This window comes from Oncorhynchus nerka, linkage group LG27 (assembly GCF_034236695.1).
Source record: "Oncorhynchus nerka isolate Pitt River linkage group LG27, Oner_Uvic_2.0, whole genome shotgun sequence".
In the NCBI taxonomy this organism is placed as follows: domain Eukaryota; kingdom Metazoa; phylum Chordata; class Actinopteri; order Salmoniformes; family Salmonidae; genus Oncorhynchus; species Oncorhynchus nerka.
The window spans coordinates 37,375,161-37,397,305 of NC_088422.1; the positions used below are offsets into that span (position 1 = coordinate 37,375,161).

The 22,145-nt window shown below is 44.1% G+C and overlaps 1 protein-coding gene across 1 annotated transcript in view; it reads left to right on the plus strand.

Annotated features, from left to right (window-relative positions):
- Positions 1 to 22,145, plus strand: part of LOC115111729 (tricarboxylate transport protein B, mitochondrial-like) — a 37,331-nt gene that overhangs the window by 6,367 nt on the left and 8,819 nt on the right. The window contains exons 2-3 of the mRNA XM_029638083.2: positions 18,081 to 18,188; positions 18,824 to 18,923. Coding sequence (XP_029493943.1) covers positions 18,081 to 18,188; positions 18,824 to 18,923 — 208 coding nt within the window. The remainder of the gene's footprint in view (positions 1 to 18,080; positions 18,189 to 18,823; positions 18,924 to 22,145) is intronic.

The following is a 22,145-nucleotide window of genomic DNA, read 5'->3' on the forward strand; positions in this document are numbered from 1 at the left end:
CCTGTTCAACCTCTCTTTCGTGTCGTCTGAGATTCCCAAAGATTGGAAAGCAGCTGCGTTCATCCCCCTCTTCAAAGGGGGGGACACTCTTGACCCAAACTGCTACAGACCTATATCTATCCTACCATGCCTTTCTAAGGTCTTCGAAAGCCAAGTCAACAAACAGATTACCGACCATTTCGAATCTCACCATACCTTCTCTGCTATGCAATCTGGTTTCAGAGCTGGTCATGGGTGCACCTCAGCCACGCTCAAGGTCCTAAACGATATCTTAACCGCCATCGATAAGAAACATTACTGTGCAGCCGTATTCATTGCTACTGCTGCATAATCAAGTGAGTCTCAAAAATGGCTAATATATGAATGTTATCTGATTAGCAAGTTATTGATTTCATTAACCTTATTTCTAAGGCTACTTATATTAATATGGGATATTTTCAGCCCTTTCCTGGGTAGCTTATCAGAGATAGACATAATATGGAAAAGAGCAAACAAAGCAAGGGAAAAAAATATACATCCAGCAGTCCATTAATCAATTGGGGTGTGTGTGTTCATGCGGGGTTGAAGTTACGAACCCATAGGCTTTGCTCTCTCATCCCTTCCAGGCTTCTGGGAGGGTGGACAATGAGCCTGTCATAGCGGATGTATGTCCCCACGCAGCTTTCATGTCTGGGATAAGTTCTTTCCTCTTCTGGCGCACAGCTCCAGGATAGTCCTCATTGAGGAAGATACAGTGCATTCGGAAAGTATTCAGACCCCTTGACTTTTTCCACATTTTGTTATATTACAGCCTTATTCTAAAATTGATCAAATTGTTTTTTTCCCCCTCATCAATCTATACACAATACTCTAAAATGACAAAGCAAAAACAGCTTTTTGTATAAAAAACAACAACGGAAATATTACATTGTACATAAGTATTCAGTCCCTTTACTCAGTACTTTGTTGAAGCACCTTTGGCAGCGATTACAGCTTCCAGTCTTCTTGGGTATGATGCTACAAGCTTGGCACACCTGTATTTGGGGAGTTTCTCCCATTCTTCTCTGCAAAAACTCTCAAGTTCTGTCATTTTGCATGGAGAGCGTCGCTGCACAGCTATTTTCAGGTTTCTCAAAAGATTGTCGATCAGGTTCAAGTCCGGACTCTGACTGGGCCACTCAAGGACATTCAGAGACTTGTCCCGAAGCCACTCCTGAGTTGTCTTGGCTGTGTGCTTAGGGTCGTTGTCCTGTTGGAAGGCGAACCTTTGCCCCAGTCTGAGGTCCTGAGGGCTCTGGAGCAGGTTTTCATCAAAGATCTCTCTGTACTTTGCTCCGTTCATCTTTCCCTCGATCCTGACTAGTCTTCCAGTCCCTGCCACCAAAAAACATCCCCACAGCATGATGCTGCCACCACCATGCTTTCACTGTAGGGATGGTGCCAGGTTTCCTCCAAACATGACGCTTGGCATTCAGGCCGAAGAGTTCAATCTTGGTTTCATCAGACCAGACAATCTTGTTATTCATGGTCTGAGTCCTTTAGGTGCCTTTTGGCAAACTCCAAGCAGGCTGTCACATGCTTTTTACTGAGGAGTGGCTTGCGTCTGGCCACTCTACTATAAAGGCCTGATTGGTGGAGTGCTGCAGAGATGGTTGTCTTTCCATATGATTTCCAATCGATAGAATTTACCACAGGTGGACTCCAATCAAGTTGTAGAAACATCTCAAGGATGATCAATGGAAACAGGATGCACCTGAGCTCAATAGCAAAGGGTCTGAATACTTATGTAAATAAGGTATTTCTGTTTTGACATTTTAATAAATGTGTAAACATTTCTGCAAACCTGTTTTCGCTTTGTCATTATGGGGTATTGTGTGTAGATTGATTTGTATTTGTATTTTATTTCACCTTTATTTAACCAGGTAGGCTAGTTGAGAACAAGTTCTCATTTACAACTGCGACCTGGCCAAGATAAAGCAAAGCAGTGCGACAGAAACAACAACACAGAGTTACACATGGAATAAACAAGCGTACAGTCAATAACACAATAGAAAAAAAGAAAGTCTATATACAGTGTGTGCAAATGGCATGAGGAGGTATGGCAATATATAGGCCATAGTAGCAAAGTAATTACAATTTAGCAGATTAACACTGGAGTGATAGATGAGCAGATGTTGATGAGCAGATGATCGTGTGTAAGTAGTGAGGCTGGTGTGCAAAAGAGCAGCAAAGTAAATAAAAACAATATGGGGATGAGGTAGGTAGATTGGGTGATGAGGAAAATGTTTTATTTAATCAATTTTAGAATAAGGCTGTAACGTAACAAAATGTGGAAAAGTCAAGGGGTCTGAATACTTTCCAAATACACTGTGTACATTCCTCTTAAGTTCTTGACTCTTTCCAGAACAGCTACCTTGTCCTTGAACGTCAGGAACCTGACCACTATTGGCCTGGGCCTGTCACCTGGGCTGGTGGTGGGTTTTCCAGTCTCGTGGGCGTGCTCAACCTCAATCTTCCTGTGGTCCATCTTCAATTTCTCAGAGTTCATTTCCCTCACTTTGTCGTCAGTCTCGTGGAGATTCTGCAATCCCATCACAACCATGTTGTTCCGCCTTGATTGTCCCTCGACAATCCGTCATTGTTATCATGGATTCACACAGAGAACTGATGTCCTCTCTCAATGACTTACAGATTTCTGTCATCTCGCCATACTCCTGTTTCAACTCATCGAGGTGACCCTGGGAGAACTGCATATTGTTCTTCAGGTCCTTAGACCTCTCTGGTCAGGTTTTCCATTATTTTATTAGTCGAATCCACCAGTATTTGGACAAAACACTTGAAGCTATTTGCTTGTTGTTGTAAGAACTGCTTGTAGAACTATTTTTGTTCATTTAAAAAATCCTTTGTGTGTGATAGAGACACCACTGCCTTCAATGGTACCTTCGCTGGCTTTAGTCTTTGTAATGGTAGCTTAGCAACATAGGTTACGCTGTTACTCCACGCAGTTCCAGACAGGGCAGGTCACAAGGAAGATTGAAAACAACAAACGGCAGGGATCTAGACAGCCACAGACCTGAGACAATCCACTGTCCCAACCACAATGGCTAACCGCGTTCCGGGCTGCGTTCAAGCTCTCAAGAAAACCTTGCTAGCTTGATAGACAGCTAACTAACAGCTAGGTGGCTAGCTAGCAGCTAGGCTAGCTGCTACACCAAATAGCTTCTCAGACTTGGCCTTGGTCGGCAGTATCACTGGACAGAGACTAGCAATCCCAACAACTGATGCCAACTGTGTGGCGGGATCCAAACTAAAAAGTTAGCTAGCTACTAAGAAATTTTCCAATACACTTTCAAAACAACAAACTTTTCAAAACAACAAACCGAACTCAAAATAAATTAAAATATTTGTCACATGCGCCGAATACAACCTTACTGTAAAATGCTTACTTACAAGCTCTTAACCAACAATGCATTTTTAAGAAAAATAAGAGTTAAGAAAAATATTTACTAAATTAACTAAAGTAAAAAATAAGAAGAACAACAAAATAAAAACAATGAGGCTATATACAGGGGGTACCTGTACTGAGTCAATGCGTGGGGGTATAGGTTAGTTGAAGTAATTGAGGTAATATATACAGTACCAGTCAAAAGTTTGGACACACCTACTCATTCAAGGGTTCTTCTTTATTTGTATTATTTTCTACATTGTAGAATAATAGTGAAGACATCAAAACTATGAAATTACAAAGTAGCCACAGAAACCGTCTAAGTGACGCTCATCTGCAGGCTCGTTGTCCTCACCAGGGTCTTGACCTGACTGCAGTTCGGTGTCTTAACCGACTTCAGTGGACACATTTTCACCTTCAATGGCCACTGGCACGCTGAAGAAGTGTGCTCTTCACGGATGAATCCTGTTTTCTGTACCGGGCAGATGGCACACAGCGTGTATGGCGTTGTGTGGTTGAGTGGTTTGCTGATGTCAACTTTGTGAACAGAGTGCCTCATGGTGGCGGTGTGATTATGGTATGGGTAGGCAGAAGCTACGGACAAGGAACACAGTTGCATTTTATCAAAGCAATTTGAATGCACAGAGATACTGTGATGAAATCCTGAGGCCCACTGATATTCATCCACCTCATGTTTCCCCATGTCGCAAGGATCTGTACACAATTCCTGGAAGCTGAACATCTCCCAGTTCTTCCATGGTCTGCATATTCACCAGACAAGCCAGATAGTTGATGTTTAAAGTTGGTGAGGGAAATAAAAGTCTCCAACTTCAGCAATTTTTGCAATTCGTTCCAGTCACTGGCAGCAGAGAACTGGAAGGAAAGGTGGCCAAATGGGGTGTTGGCTTTGGGGATGGTCAGTGAGATATACCTGCTGGAAAGTGTGCTACGGGTGGGTGTTGAAATCGTGACCAGTGAACTGAGATAAGGCGGAGCTTTACCTAGCATAGACTTATAGATGACCTGGAGCCAGTGGTTCTGGCGACGAATATGTAGCGAGGACCAGCCGACTAGAGCATACAGGTCGCAGTGGTGGGTGGTATAAGGTGATTTGGTAACAAAACGGATGGCACTGTGATAGACAGCATCCAGTTTGCTAAGTAGAGTGTTGGAAGCTATTTTGTAGATGACATCGCCGAAGTCGAGGATCGGTAGGATAGTCCGTTTTACTAGGGTAAGTTTGGCGGCGTGAGTGAAGGAGGCTTTGTTGCGAAATAGAAAGCCGATTCTAGATTTGATTTTGGATTGGAGATGTTTAATATGAGTCTGGAAGGAGAGTTTACAGTCTAGCCAGACACCTAGGTATTTATAGTTGTCCACATATTCTATGTCGGGAACCGTCCAGGGTGGTGATGCTAGTCTGTGTAATTTGTTAAAAGCGGTCCTTGTGCATAGAGTTGTATGGTTTGCTAAACTTTGATGAATGTTATTTGTTTGGCATACATTTTAAGTGAACAATCTCCACGCAATTCCGTTTCCGTGAAATTGCCCATAGTGGTTTACCCTCTGGCTGAACTAGGTTACATTTGACCTCATGACTTTGGTACCGCAGGTTTGTGCCCCAAAACAATTATCTGTCCAAATACCTTTCACAACCCTAACAGTCTATGGTGCCATTTCATAAACAGTCTCTCCTGACTCTCCTCCTCTCAGCCATTGGTAAATATAAAATGAGGCCATCAATCAAGATTTTAGATTTGAGAAACCCACCTGGCCTCCTCCCTCCCATCCTATCCTTTCACTCAGACTAATCAGACAAGCTGGCCGGGAACGCTAACAGCCAAAGGAACAGGCTACTCTCTCTGTCAGCCAAACTCTTATTTAACCTGTTTGTTCTAGTTGTACACTCCACTCCTATTAGCCAGTTGATTACTGCTTATCTGTAGAATATTTTTCTTTCTCTCCGTCCCTGTTTTTATTACAGTCTGAATCTATGGGTGCAAATTTAAGGGGAGAACAAGGATATTTTGTTACGTAGATTAATAGCTTGTGTGTGTATGTCTAGTTTTTTAAAAAGTATAGTATATGAGTGTGTGTGTTGAAGTCACAGTGTCATACCCAAGGACCTGATCTACTCAGCGAGATAAAAGTAATCAGGTAAAGTGCTCTTGTGTCTAATTCTGACCTGAGATATTACTCAATGAACAGCCAAGCCAATGTTTAACTACACCAAGAAGATACAGAATCCTCCTGACACCCAGTTTGACAGTTAATAAATCGGACTAGCACTTCTCTCAGTGCCTAGACATTGAACCACAGATATTTCCGGTGATGGAAAAAGCACTCAATTGTCACAATTTAGTAAAAGTAAGGACACCTTAATAGAAAATGACTCAAGTAAAAGTAAAATTCACCCAGTAAACTACTATTTGAGTAAATGGCTAAAAGTATCTGTTTTTAAATGTACTTAAGCACAGTGGTGGAAAAGGTATGACATCGCCATGCTTGAGTAAAACTAAAAGTAAATGCTATACATCAAATTCCTTATATTAAGCAAACGACAATCAGGAGCACACTTCAACCCTCAGACATTACTTACAAATGCCGTATTTGTATTTATTGAGTCCGCCAGATCAGAGACAGTAGGGATGACAACGTGTTATATTTATAGGTGCGTGAATTGGACCATATCGTTGTCCTGCCTGAGCATTCGAAAAGTACTTTTGGGTGTCAGGGAAAATGTACGGGAGTAAAAAGTATCTATGTATTTTTGGAATGTATGTAGCACAGTGAAAAATATAAATAGTAAAGTACAGATACCCCAAAAAACGACATAAGTAGTACACGACTGGCTATATCTGGTTATTTTTCTCTACACTTGGAGTGGTAAGGAGGAGTATGTGTGTATGCGAGAGATTGTGAGTGTGTACTGCTTGTTTGGTGGCAGTCTTTGTTTAGCAACTGGAGTACATATCCTTAATTAATTTCATAATTAATAAACTTTTGTGTTTCTATGTCAAACGGCTTTGTTATATTTCAGTCTTCTGTGATGCATATAAAGTGTAATATTGGGATGCAAACTCAAAATGTAATACATTTCAAATCTATATCTGAAATGAAACAGGTGTCTTTTTTTAAAGCCCAAAACCATGTGTGTGAGGTGTATACTCTTGACTACCAAGAAACACTCTGTGTGACCCTGATTTAACCCACTGCAGTAAAAGGTTAACTCAGGGCCGTAGATAAAGACTACAGCCAGTTGGACTCAGTATGACTCTACAGTAGTTTGACTCCACGTGTGTGGTGTCATAACTGATGTAGCTTAGCCTTTGAGAAATATTCCACTTTTGGCACTGGTGTAATGCAGGAAGGGGTGAAAGGGTGGAGTGACTTTTGTATGTGTACATGTGTGGTTGTATAGGTCTTGTATAGGCCTGGAGGGGGGAAGTGACATGGACAGAATAGAGAAAGTCGTAGCTTAATGGAAGAAAAATCCTACATCTCTTACAAACCCAGACAATGGCTTTGAGGCACATGATGGGTGTTTGAGCTCCTTCTACTCCCTCTCCTGCACTCCTAGCAGCTAATGGCAATGGGTGATGTTGAGAGGTGGAGGCTGTTGATATGAGGATTTATTGGCCTGGGGGATGAGAGCTTTAAATGGGTTTCTGGTTCTGATGGGTTTTCTATGTGTGTGTGTGTGCGTGCGTACGTGTGTTCATGCTTTGTGCGTGTGTGCGTTTGTGAAAGTGTGTGTGAGGTTTGAGAAAGTACTTTTGTATTGCTCTGTGCTTGCATGGTTGTCTGGAGCAACATTTCTCCCTCTCTCTCTCTCTCTCTCTCTCCTCTCTCCATTTCTCTCTCGCCCTCTTTTTTACTTTCTCTCGTGCTTCAGTTAAGTTCTTTGAGTGGCTGTCTCCTCTCAGACTCAGAGGGCTTGTCAAAGTGTGCACTCACTCCCTGCTCATTCACACGCCACTGCACCCAATACACTAGGTAATAGACTCTACACACTCTCCCTGAATCTGACTCACGACCCACCAGCGCCCTCGGGGTCAAAACGTCAAATCACGAAACCCCTGTTGCCCTTCCTGTCAGACACATATACTCTCTCTGCCTTTCATTTTATCTTCTACTTCTCTCTCTCTCCCACTCTCTCTCTCTCTCTCTCTCTCTCTAGTCTCTGTTGTTAAAGAATATATTTCATTTTAATATGACTAGCTTGGATAAGTAAGAATATATTTAAAGAATACATCATGTTCCTGTGTTTAGTATTTTTTGTGTTCTTACACATTATGGTGTCCTGGTCCATAAACTGTGGGGTTGCAAGATTGGGTTATGTTTATTGTTTGCCAGGTCTGGTTGATTTTGAAAGTTAGTTTTTCTCAGTGAAGTTCTCATCAGGAGCAGATGATGTGGCCACCACTCATTAGAGTTACCTCAACAGCAGGCAAATAGATAGCACTTCAGAGGTCTTCTCTATCGCCCTCTCTGCTCTGGCACTTATTTTCTCCCTTGCTCGCTCTCCATTTGTTGATATCCCCTTTCTTCACCATTTTCTGTCTTACTCTCTCTATCTCAACCCTCTTTATCTCTATTTTCCTCTCCCTATCTCTCTTTCCCTCTCTCTCTCTCTCTCTCTGTCTCCCTCCCTCTCTCAGTCTGTACCTCTGTCTCTGTCTCTATCTCCTGTCTCTATCTCCTGTCTCTCTCCTGTCTCTGTCTCTCTCTGTCTCTCTCCTCCATGGTTGATCTAATAGTGTGTAATGGTGTGGAGGGTTCCTATTGGTTGTTTGGCTGGGATGTGTGTCTCTACTGCTGGGCTGCAACCTGTCCACTCAACCAGGCTCAAGACAATACATGTTCTGTATTATGACGATCAGCCCCAGTGGTGTGTGTGTGTGTGTGTGTGTGTGTGTGTGTGTGTGTGTGTGTGTGTGTGTGTGTGTGTGTGTGTGTGTGTGTGTGTGTGTGTGTGTGTGTGTGTGTGTGTGTGTGTGTGTGTGTGTGTGTGCACTCTGAGTGGCTGTGATACAAGCAGGAACCCAGCTGTGAAGTCAGAAGGGTGTTGATTAAACTATACACTGCCTACAGAAAGTATTCAAACCCCTTGACTTTTTCCACATTTTGTTGTGTTACAAACAAATTCAGATTTGTTTGTCACTGGCCTACACACATAATACCCTATAATGTCAAAATGGAATAATGTTTTTTGTTTTTACAAAAATATGACAAATTAATGAAAATTGAAAAGCTGAAATGTTTTGAGTTAAGTATTCAACCACTTTGTAATGACAAGCCTAAATAAGGTCAGGAGAAAAAATGTTTTTAACAAGTCACATAATAAGATGCATGGACTCGGCACTTGGTGTGCAATAATAGTGTTTAACATGATTTTTGAATGACTACCTCATCTCTGTACCCCACCCATACAATTATTTGTAAGGTCCCTCAGTCGAGCAGTGAATTTCCAACACAGATTTAACCACAAAGACCAGAGAGGGTTTCCAATGCCTCACAAAGAAGGGCACCTATTGGTAGATCGGTAAAAATCAAAAAGTAGACATTGAATATCTCTTTGAACATGGTGATGTTATTAATTACACTTTGGATGGTGTATCAATACACCCAATCACTACAAAGATAGAAGTGTCCTTCATAACTCAGTCGCTGGAGAGGAAGGAAACATCTCAGGGATTTCACCATGAGACCAATGGTGACTTTAAGACAGTTACAGAGTTTAATGGCCTTGATAGGAGAAAACTGAGGATGGATCATCAAAGTTGTAGTTACTCCATAATGCTAAACTAATTGACAGTGAAAAGAAGGAAGCCTGTACAGAATAAAAATATTCCAAAACTTGCATTCTCTTTGCAACAAGGCACTAAAGTAATACTGCAAAAAAATGTGGCAAAGCAATAAACTTTTTGTCCTGATTACAAAGTGTTATGTTTCAGGCAAATTCAATAAAACACATTACTGAGTACCACTCTCCATATTTTCAAGCATAGTGGTGGCTGCATCATGTTATGGGTATGCTTGTAATCGTTAAGGACTGGGGAGTTTTCAGAAGGAAAATAAATAAATGGAATGGAGCTTAGCACAGGCAAAATCCTAGAGGAAAGCCTGGTTCAGTCTGCTTTCCACCAGACACTGGGAGATTAATTCACCTTTCAGCACGACAATAACCTAAAACACGGCTAAATCTACACTTGAATTGCTTACCAAGAAGACAGTGAATGTTCCTGAGTGGCCAAGTTACAGTTTTGACTTAAATCTACTTGAAAATCTATGGCAAGACCTGAAAATGGTTGTCTAGCAATGATCAACAATTAATTTATTTGACAGGCCTTGAAGAATTGTGAAAAGAATCATGGGAAAAAAGAAGAAACCCGCACACTGCCCTTGATAGCAACACTACTCTTTAATAAGCTTTACGTATCGACCTCAAGGCCTTCGTCAGAGCTTTTGTGAGTTTTTTTTCAATTAGCATCCTTATGTAGACATAGCTCCACCCACATCCATTCAATGCATCAAATGGGGTTGGAGTTGAGGGAAAATAAGTTCACCAAATATAACAATGTGTATTTCATAAGTATTTGAATAAAGTGTGTATATAAAACATATTAAACACGTCTGTAAAAACACAATGAGGACATCGACACATCAAGCAAGTTTTCATAAATCATTGGGTACAGCGTGAGAAAAATGTCAGAGTAATCTGAAATGGTGGCATTAATTCATAATTCATTTTATTCAACTGTTACTATGCACCTGCAAAAAAGATAGCTCAGATGTGTGAGTGCCTTTTGAATTTTGAAAAGAATAATGGGCAAATGTTGCACAATCCAGGTGTGGAATACTTTTGAGACTTACCCCAAAAGACTCATGGCTGAAATCGCTGTTTCTACAAAGTATTGACTCAGGGGTGTGATTACAGAACTATAAATTGTATATTTATGGATTTAATTTTCAATACATTTTCAAATAAATTTACATTTTGAATTCAAGCTGTAACACAACAAAATGTGGAATAAGTCAAGGGGTATGAATACTTTCTGAAAGCACTGTAAATCTGCTTTGTAAGGGTGGAGTATGTGTGTATGTGTGTGTGCGTGAGGGATGGTTGTGAAAGAGAATGATTTGTCGATGGGTTATATAGAGTAAGGGTGGACAGGGTTGGATGGGCTCTATTTAGGTTGAGAGTTTGAATCATATCACAGACAATTTTCGCATTATTAGCAACTTTTCAACTACTTACTACTTTTTAGCTACTTTGCAACTACTTAGCATGTTAGCTAACTGTTCCCCTAGCCACAACCCAAATTCGTAACATATTGTACTAATTGTAATTCGTAACATATCTTACGAAATGGGTGATGGACATCCACAAATTAATACATACCAACCGAAACGTAACATATCATACTAAATTGACTGTCTCGGATTTCCTTACAGAATAATACAAAATGCCCTGAGACCAGGTTGTTTACCAAAAGGATTTGTTGCAGATAAAAATCAAGTAGTGCACACAAAATGTATTTTTTTTCGCTTAAGTTTTCATGTACCTAATAAAAATGTCAATGTCAATGTCAATGTGTTTCCATAGCATTTGCCTTAAATAGCAAATGTGCCTACTCTGGTCTTGGCATGTGCACTCTAGATTACAGCTTGCAGATCAGACTGGTCTCATAGACTAGACGTAACGTAGTAAATCCAGGAGGTAAATTAGTATGATATGTCATGGTTGGTATGGTTACATAAGACAGAAGGTTACTTAAGGTAAAAACACAAGGATAGTAGGTTGCCTGTTCGAGTCTCATCACAGACAACTTTATAATTTCAGCTAATTAGCAACTTTTCAACTACTTACTACTTTGTAACTACTTAGGGTGTTAGCTATCCCCTCCCCTCCACTTCCCCTTCCCATAACCCTAGCCTTAACCCTTTAACCTAACTCCTAACCTTAAGCCTAACCCTTAACCCCTAGCCTAGCTAACGTTGGCCAGCTAGCTAATGTTAGCGTTATCCACTTAGCTAACGTTAACCACAACAAATTGGAATTCGTAACATATCATATGTTTTGCAAATTTGTACCATATAGTACATTTAGCAAATTTGTAACATGACACTGCTTCACCAATAGCCTTCACAGGTAAAACTGTAGTACTGTCTGGAATGAATGAAGCCTATTGTAGACATACTGACCTGTACATCCTGGGTCAGTGTGTTAGCGTGAAATGTAGTAGACCTCATGTGATCTGCTGAACCTTACTTAACACTGAGATTAGAGGAATTAGAGCTGTGTGTCACGTTCTTTCAAAATCGAACCCAGAAGCAGACCAGGACAAGGAGAGTAGGAAGAAGGTGAGTATTTATTTACAAGTGAATGTGAATGGGTAGATATATCCAGGTGGCGTAGCGGGCAGCGGTGGTGAGTTGATGGGAGTAAATAGGTGGATCTAATGGGGTAGCGGAATCCTCCGACGACCAGGCGGTAATGGGGTAAATGATCCGGGTGAGTAATGTTCATGGCTAACGATCCGGCAGGGAATGGATGTCAGGTCCGGGCTTATGAAGAGGAGAGATGATGATCAGGACCAGGTGTGCAGATAGCTGATGGGATACAGGTGCGGGTAATCAGAACTCCCAACTGGCTACATTGCCCAGCAACCAGACAGGGTGCGTTCCAGGACGCCGGAAAAAAACACTCCAGGACAGAACACAGGCAAAAAACAGACTCAGGAAACGGGATTCGTGACAGTACCCCCCCCTCCGACGAACACCACCGGGCGGACTACCCGGAACGCCAGGGTGGAGGCGGTAAAAGTCACGAAGCAGGTCATCGTCAAGGATCTGACGCCGAGGAATCCAACTCCTCTCCTCAGGACCATATCCTTCCCAATCCACTAAATACTGGAAACCTCGACCCTGCCGTCTGGAGTCCATGATGCGGCGCACCGTGTAGACAGGACCACCTCCGATCATCCGAGGAGGAGGAGGACGAGGAGGAGGGGGCAACAGAGGACTGAGGAGAACCGGCTTGAGGCAGGAGACTCAGTCCGTAGAGGAAGATCCCGTGTAGCCAACCAAACCCTATCTCCGACGGTATAAGCGGGGGCAGGAATACGGCGACGATTCGCCTGGATCTGATACCGGTCAGAAACCTTAAGGAGGGCCTTCCTGGCCCGATGCCAGGTGCGGTGGCAACGACGAATGTGGGTCTGGACAGAAGGAACCGAGAGATCCCGCTCCTGAGAAGGAAACAAGGGAGGTTGGTAACCGTACAGGCACTGGAAGGGAGACATTCCAGTGGCAGATGAAGGGAGAGTATTATGAGCATACTCGACCCAGGGTAATTGAGAGGACCAAGAGGTGGGATCAGAGGAAACAAGACAGCGCAGCGTGGACTCCATCTTCTGGTTGGCTCTCTCCACCTGACCATTAGATTGGGGGTGAAATCCAGATGTGAGACTGACTGTAGCTCCAATGGCCAAACAGAAGGATTTCCAGACAGCAGAGGTAAACTGAGGACCACGTCAGAAACAATGTCACAGGGCAACCCGTGGACCCTGAACACCTCCCTAACCAGGATCTCGGACTTCTTAGTGGCAGAAGGCAGCTTGGAGAGGGGAACAAAGTGGGCAAACTTGCTGAATCTATCCACAATGGTCAGAATAACCGTGTTACCAACAGAAGAGGGCAACCCCGTGACAAAATCCAGGGCCAGATGCGACCAAGGTCGCCGGGGAATAGGTAGGGGGTGAAGAAGCTCTGGGCTGGCCTGATTGGTACTCTTATTCTGCGCACAAACAGGACAAGCGGCAACAAACCTCCGGGTATCTTCTCCCATGGCAGGCCACCAAAATCGTCTGCGCAGTAGCGCCATAGTCCGAGCAACACCAGGGTGACAAGCTATCTTGCTGGCGTGGGACCACTGAAGGACAGCAGAACGAACCGACTCAGGCACGAACAACCGACCGGGTAGACCGTTATCGGGCCCGGGCTGTGTCCGAAGAGCCGCCATCACCTCCTCCTCAATCCTCCATGTAACGGCTCCCACGACAACGTTCTGGGGAAGAATCGTCTCAGTCTTGGCCCCACTCTCCTCCGTCTTGGAGAACATCCGGGACAGGGCGTCCGCCTTCCCGTTCTTCGACCCAGAAGAACGTCAGGGAAAAATTGAAGCGTCCAAAAAACAAAGCCCACCGGGCCTGACGGGAGTTGAGATGTTTAGCCGATTGCACGTAAGCCAGATTCTTGTGGTCAGTCCAGACCACAAACGGTTGCTCCGCTCCCTCCAACCAGTGACGCCACTCCTCCAAGGCAAGCTTCACAGCGAGAAGCTCCCGGTTACCCACATCGTAGTTTCTTTCAGCTGGAGAAAGACGACAAGAGTAGAAGGCGCAGGGATGGAGTTTACCGTCAGTGGAGCTACGCTGGGACAGGATGGCGCCCACCCCCACATCAGACGCATCCACCTGCACAACAAACTGACGGGAAGTGTCAGGTTGAGAGAGAATCGGGGCGTTGGTGAATCGGCTCTTCAAATCTAGAAATGCTCGGTCTGCCTCAGGAGACCAACAGAACTTTCTGGTGCAAGACGTCAGCACAGTTAAAGGGGCGGCCACCCGGCTGTAATCACGGATAAACCTCCGATAAAAATGTGCAAACCCCAGGAATCTCTGGAGCTGCAATCTCGTACCGGGCTGGACCCAATCCCGAACCGCCCGAACCTTCTCTTGGTCCATCTTGATCTCTCCCCTGGAGATGATGTACCCGAGGAAGGACGTCGTGTGGGCGTGAAAATCGCACTTCTCAGCCTTCACGAACAGACGGTTCTCCAATAACCGCTGCAGGACCTGCTTGACATGCTGAACGTGGCTAGAAAGCTCCTTCGAGAAGATGAGGATATCATCCAGGTAAACGAACACAAAAATACCAATCATATCTCTCAGAACGTCATTCACCATACTTTGGAACACAGCAGGAGCGTTGGTCAGTCCAAACGGCATCACCTGGTACTCGAAATGTCCCGTCGGAGTATTGAACCCAGTCAACCACTCGTCCCCCTCTTTGATCCGAACCAGATGATAAACATTACGTAAATCAAGCTTCGTAAAAACCGTAGCACCATGTAAAGAATTGAAAGCCGAGCTCATCAAGGGCAGGGGATACTTGTTCTTGACCGTAATATCATTCAAACCCCGATAATCAATACACGGTCGAAGAGAGACATCCTTCTTGCTCACCAAAAAAAATCCTGCTCCCAGAGGTGATGACGAGGGCCGAATGAGACCTGCAGCTAGAGACTCCTTGATGTAGGTCTCCAAGGCCTCACGTTCAGGTCGAGAGATACTGTATAACCGTCCCTTGGGAAAGGCGGCTCCAGGAAACAGATTAATCGCACAGTCACAAGGTCGGTGGGGAGGAAGGGACAGAGCCTTCTGTTTACTGAATACTTCACCCAACTCGTGATATGTTTCTGGAACCAGGGACAAATCAGGAGGAGCAGAGTCACTGACCTGACTGGAAACGGCAGGAGAACAGGCAGTCCTAAGGCAGTTAGCATGACAATCAATGCTCCAACTAGTTACCTTACCCGTCACCCAATCAAACGAGGGATTGTGTTCCTTCAGCCAGGGGTAACCAAGAACCAGAGGAACATGGGGCGAGGACAGAATGAAGAAGGAGATAAACTCTGAATGATTCCCCGACAACAACATCTTAACCGGTTCAGTCCTCATAGTGATCCGTGCCAGACTACTGCCGTTCAGAGTGGTTGCTTCAATGGCTTCCGGCAATTGCTCCTTGGAAAGCCCCAGCTGTTCCACCAAGTCGGCATCAATAAAGCTGCCATCGGCACCTGAATCGATAAAAGTGTTCATCTCTAAGCTCTGATCCTTATTCCTAAGGGTCGCAGGAAAACGGGGTCTGACAGGATTCTTGAGAGGTTGAAACTGGCTCGCTAAAATTCCTCCCAAAACTAGCGAGACGGGCAGTTTAACGGGCGCTGTGGACAAGCGGAGATGTAATGTCCCGAGCTACCACAGTAGAGACAGCTGTTGGTCTCACGTCTACGTTGGCGCTCCTCCTTAGTTAGCCCGTGTCGCCCCACTTGCATTGGTTCAGGATCTGGTGGCAAGACCCCTCCACTAATCCCGTGTGGGAAATAACGATCAATACGTTCTGGTTCAGTTCCTGAACCGAATGGTAACCGAGTTGCTGATTGATTGGATGGGCCCCACTGCTTCTCCCTCCTTCTCTCTCGGACTCTATTATCTACCCGAATAGATAAAGTGACCAAACTATCTAGGTCACTAGGCTCTGGATATGAGATCAGCTCGTCCTTGAGTTGCTCCGACAACCCCTGGTAAAAAAACGCTTGTAGTGATTCCTCATTCCAACCACTCTCCACAGCCAATGTCCTGAATTCTATCACAAAGTCTGCCACACTGCGAGCTCCTTGGCGAAGAGAGAACAAACGTTTAGCTGTGTCCTTACCTCGGACTGGATGGTCAAAAAGCTTTCTCATCTCTGCCGTGAAACCCTGGTATGACGTCATGCATGTGTCCCGTCGTTCCCAAACAGCTGAAGCCCATTCCAGAGCTCTACCACGCAGCAGCTCAATAACAAAAGCTATCCTAGCCTTATCTGTGGCATAAGAGTAGGGCTGCAGATCAAAAACGAACCCACACTGTAAAAGAAATGAACGGCATCCTCCCAGATCTCCCTCGTACTTCTCCGGTGTCGGAACCTTGGGCTCACGGAAGGAACCCGCTCCCGAATCGGCAGGTGATATGGGTGAAACAGGTGGTGGATGATCCGCCGGCAACCTGAGCTGATCCTGGATACTCGTTAATCTATCCGATAAGTTCCGGATTGAACCTGCTATCTCATGTAGCGCCGTGTTGTGTTGTCCCAACATCTTCTCCTGCTGGGTAATGGCATGGCAAATGGAGTCCAGGTCCGCTGGGTTCATCCTTGGCCGGATCGTTCTGTCACGTTCTTTCAAAATCGAACCCAGAAGCAGACCAGGACAAGGAGAGTAGGAAGAAGGTGAGTATTTATTTACAAGTGAATGTGAATGGGTAGATATATCCAGGTGGCGTAGCGGGCAGCGGTGGTGAGTTGATGGGAGTAAATAGGTGGATCTAATGGGGTAGCGGAATCCTCCGACGACCAGGCGGTAATGGGGTAAATGATCCGGGTGAGTAATGTTCATGGCTAACGATCCGGCAGGGAATGGATGTCAGGTCCGGGCTTATGAAGAGGAGAGATGATGATCAGGACCAGGTGTGCAGATAGCTGATGGGATACAGGTGCGGGTAATCAGAACTCCCAACTGGCTACATTGCCCGGCAACCAGACAGGGTGTGTTCCAGGACGTCGGAAAAAAACACTCCAGGACAGAACACAGGCAAAAAACAGACTCAGGAAACGGGATTCGTGACACTGTGTGTGTGTGTGTGTGTACAGGGATCATGACTTAGCTTTCTAGACTGTTGTACAACCTTATCTTGGCTGAGGGAAATACTGTGCAAATGCATTAAGCCCTTCTGAATACTCTCATTCAACCATACATCAATGTGTAATTTAACTGAAATATAACCAGCAACCACTTAAAATCCTTCTATATCTTCTGTATATGTAATGGGTTAAATATATCTCCTATCACCTCCAGAATAATGTAATTCTAAGTGCTGCAGGGAAGAGATAGAGAGGTTTGGCCTACAATAACGGCAGAAGTTAGATGGATGCCAAGCTGTCACACAGTTGGATGACAAATCTGAACCCTTCCCATTATTTCTTTATACAGATGGGCCTCTGGGATTTGAATGTGAGTGTGTGTGTGTGTGAGAGAGAGAGAGCGAGAGAGTGAGAGAGAAAGAGAATAAATGAAAATGGGGTAATTCTGTGTGTCATTGGGCTAATGGAGGGCTTGGCCTGTGTAATGGAGCCCCTCCCTCTGGACAGAGCAGATCATTTAATTAACGTCAGCCTTCTCTCCTCTCCTTCTCGCCCTCCCTTCCCTCTTTTCTAAGTGACTCATCTGCACATAGTGCTGCTCTTAACACTCTCATCCCCATCCTCTGAACTAATCCACAATATAGAGCTGTCCAACATCCTACATCATTCATTCATTCTTTTGTTCTTCGTTCATTGGATCTAATAGCTACAGGTTCATGCATAAAGAAAACGGCTCCATCCATCTTTATCCAGTACATTACATTCCTCTCACACTCTCTGGGCTTTTAAGGTTCACGGATGGCAGCCATATTTAGGGTTATTGTTATGATCCATGATGTACTGGCTCTGCCCAAAGTGAATGCCTGCTTTAGCCAGCCTGTCATTGTAGAAGGCAATTTGTTGGCACCAACAGTCTGGTACCAAAAACTAGCTACCCAAAGATTCACAAAAGGAATCTTCTGGTTGATAAGATGCTTTCTGTTTTCTGCATAGTTCAGACTCATTCGCTACAAAATGACGATGACATACAGAACCCCAGCAAGCACAGACGGTTCGACAACGTTTGTGTTTTGTTCAAGTCTGATGCCATTTACATTTACAGTAACTAAATGTCGCTTTCCTTTCTGTCCATCTCATTCTACAGATTGTAAAGCTTTATCTGACCTCCGCTCTGTGTTTTCTACAGGTGGTATAGCAGGGGGTATAGAGATCTGTATCACCTTCCCTACTGAGTATGTGAAGACTCAGCTACAGCTGGACGAGAAGGCCAACCCTCCAAAATACAGGGGCATCGGTGAGTGTCTGACTGTGTGTGTGTGTGTGTCCTCTCACCCGGCAACACAACGACTTTCTCTATCCATCTCCCTTCATACCTCTCTACCTTTTCTTCCCCGATGCATCTAACCTTTCTGAGATACAAGGTCGCCAGTGTGTCGACCAAATCAATTAATCTCCATCTATCTCTATCTCTATCTTTTGCTCACGCTCCATTTCTTATTCTCACTATCTCGCTCTCTCTCTCTCTTTCTCTGTCCCTCTTAGGATCTAATTATCAAATTACCCATCATCCTCAGGTGCATTAGTGATTCTGGCAGGCTGTCACGCTACTTGTTTGTATGACACACACACACACACACACACACACACACACACACACACACACACACACACACACACACACACACACACACACACACACACACACACACACACACACACACACACACACACAGTCAGTCTGGCTTCTCTTGGCTGGAGCTCTGAGGATCTGAGACCATCTTAATGAGCCCTGCACACAGCTGTCTCTGCCTCATACTAAATAGCTATGTTCGTCAAGGAGTTCTCTCTCCATGTGTGAATATGAAGTTATTTGAATACTCTCTGTGTGTCCATAGCTGGTTGTGTGTTCATGTATTGATGTGTGTGTAGGTGACTGTGTAAAGCAGACGGTACAGGGTCACGGGGTGAGAGGACTATACAGAGGACTCAGCTCACTGCTCTACGGATCCATACCCAAATCAGCTGTCAGGTATGTGGATGGCATCTAGCCCTAAACACACACACACACCAATTATTTTGGTCTATTACCCACAATACATAGCTGAAATGTCCCGCTGGTCTTGTGTGTAATTATGTTATTCTTTCCCAGAGATTATATTTATTCCACACACGACCGTTCTATGGAGACCTCAGTCTCAGACAGGGGTATTTAGCATCTCTCTTTCTCTGAATGTGTTTGTTTGTGTGTATGTGTTACAGCGCAGAGCCTGTCTTTAGAGTGGACAGACCCAGCCATGCGGAGCAGAGCTGCCAATTATTGTATCAGTGGAGATACAGAGAGGAAAACCTGTTGGTGTGTGTGTGTGTGTGTGTGAGTCAGTCAGCCTCGCTGAAGGGCTCAGTAGGGAAACAGTGCATAGAGGACAGGGCAACAAGAGTAGGCCACATCATCTGTCTAGTCTGACAGCTGTGTGTGTGTGTGTGTGTGTGTGTGTGTGTGTGTGTGTGTGTGTGTGTGTGTGTGTGTGTGTGTGTGTGTATGCTTTACATAATTGGGTTACGAAAAAAGAAGGGAGTGCTTTTCTTCTCCCATTCCCTCTGTCCCCCTCCCCCTACCAATCCATCATTTTCTCCCCTTTCTCACCATCTCCCCCATCCCATTAGCTGATTGCCTGTTATGTACAGTGTGGAGCAGTGGGGGGAAGGACGGGGAGTGAAGGAGATAAGAGAGTGGTGAGGATGAGGCCAGAGTGACACTGGGCTTTAGTGGAGAGAGACTGACCTTTTTCATCCTCCCATTTAACTCCACCTGCCTTCTCATCCACCCCTTTCCTTTTCCCCTCATCCTTTCTTTCCCAAATACCTCCCCCCACCCCTCATCTCTTGGCGAGGGGTACAGACTTTGCAGATAGAGCCCTAATGGGGTTTAGGAGATGTGCCATGGTCTCTGTGACGACCAAGGTGCCTCTGACTCATCCTGGACTTTGGCTGCCGGCCCAGCTATTATCCATCATGTTGGGATGATTTTAAAAAATCTGTCACTTGGAATTGGCTAAAGAGAAGAGGTAGTTTAGCCTTAGCACATTGAAGTAATTTGAATGGGGTGATGTAAGGTATAGTATAGTGAAAAAAACTATACTGCCACTTCCTTGCAGTCCAATTAAGGTGGATGAGAGAGAGAGAGACCTGTTTCAATTTATAAAGGCATCATTACCTTTTGTTTGCCAGGCCGTGTCTGTGTTCCTGCACTACAGAGTATGTGAGTTGTGAAGTGGCTATCACTCAAACAAACAAACATGATTGAGTAGAGACAGAGAAACAGATGCTGCATTTTAATGAACAAAGAAATGAGGCAAAAAAAAGAGAGCGAAAGAGAGTGAGAGCAAAAGGAGGGGTGGAGGGAGAAGAGATGAGGAAATAGAACAGAGAGACACACCCAGAGATAGAGACAGATCGTCAACGTCCGAGACAGACAAGAAGACATCGGTCAGACCAGAAACTCTCGGGTTGAGAAGGCAGAGGCACAAGAAACCTAGCCTCATGAAACCCGCCTGATCTTGCAATGTTTATTTGTCACATGCGGCGAATACAACAAGTGTAGACTTTACCTTGAAACGCTTACTTACGAGCTCTTTCCCAACAATGCAGTTAAAAAGTATAAAATGAACAAATAGATAACGAGACAATAGTGACACAATGAATTAACACAATAAAATATTAGTATTCTTTTTTTTACCAGGTTACAAGAAAACAAACCTTTAATCAACACTAAGTGGCAAAGTGTCTTTCCTCCCCCCCTCCCCTCCTTCCCCTCTCCTCCTCTCTTCCTCCATGTTGTGTTTGGTCCTGAAATCACCACAATCCAATTTCTGCTATAAATAACCTTCCCAGTGAAGGACTCCCTGGCACAGCATCTCCTAACTGATTACAGTGAAACTTAACACACACATACACACACTCCTGGGGTGAGACAGAACGCTCAGCTCGCTTTCATGGTAGCAGTTGCTGGGCATCCGTTGCTTGCTGAGTCATCAGACTTTATGGCTACATTTTTAAACAAGGATGTGCCTTACCTGCTGGGTAGTAAAACATTCTGCAACATTAGCAGTTTGTTTCACTTCACCTGGGCATCGAACAAAGTCATTTGCCTCTTGCCTCAAATCAAATCAAATTTTATTGGTCACATACACATGGTTAGGAGATGTTAATGCGAGTGTAGCGAAATGCTTGTGCTTCTAGTTCCGACCGTGCAGTAAAATCTAACATCTAATCTAACAATTTCACAACAACTTCCTTTTACACACAAGTGTAAAGGAAAGAATAAGAATATGTACATATAAATATATGGATGAGCGATGGCCGTGCGGCATAGGCAAGATGCAGTAGATGGTATAGAGTACAGTATAAACATATGAGATGAGTAATGTAGGGTATGTAAACATTGTATAAAGTGGCATTGTTTACTAGTGATAGGACTGGGCAAAGACTTCTACTAAGATTACTAAGCAGTTGTATGATGCTCAGAGAGGAAACTGGTGTGAAATTCTGCTCATCAGCTGATTAAACCCAACCTGGCTTCGTCTAAGGTGTCCAGTGGAGTTAGAACTCTTTGAAGACTCTTTGTTGTTTCCATATCTCATCCAGAGATATCAGCAACTCTGACCCTTCTCATCTTCACAGTTATACAGTATCAGTCTGTGTTTTACTGTCACCTAGGTAACAAGGAGCCAGGATAGTGGGATATTCTATAGAGGGTCTAATGAGATTCTAATTATGATTCTAAAACTTTCTAGATTGAAGGTTCTAGTCTGATATTCTATGAAATTCTAGGATTCGATTTTAGACCAGTGGTCACCAGCATTTTCTGAGTCAAAGAGTCAAAATGCATGCCAAGATCTACCACTCTTATTTTTTATTAACATGACTTAAAAAATGTAAGCCTATGCAACAATAACACATTAAAAAAGGTACTGTAACAATGAGGTTTGTGCAGTAAGCTATAGGTCCAATACATTATCGCCGCATACTGGCTTTGCTTGAATTTACCTGCCAATTAATTGTTGTTCAGGACATTTAAAAAAAATGATATTAAACTATTTGAGGTAGGCTATATGATCACACCGGTAATCGATCCATTGTTGTATTACTTGTGAGGCACAGATGAGTGAACATACATTTAAATAATGTGCTTTTTATTTTACTGGGCTGATGGTGCCTGTATCTGATGGTCAGTCTCAGCAGAGGGAGAGAG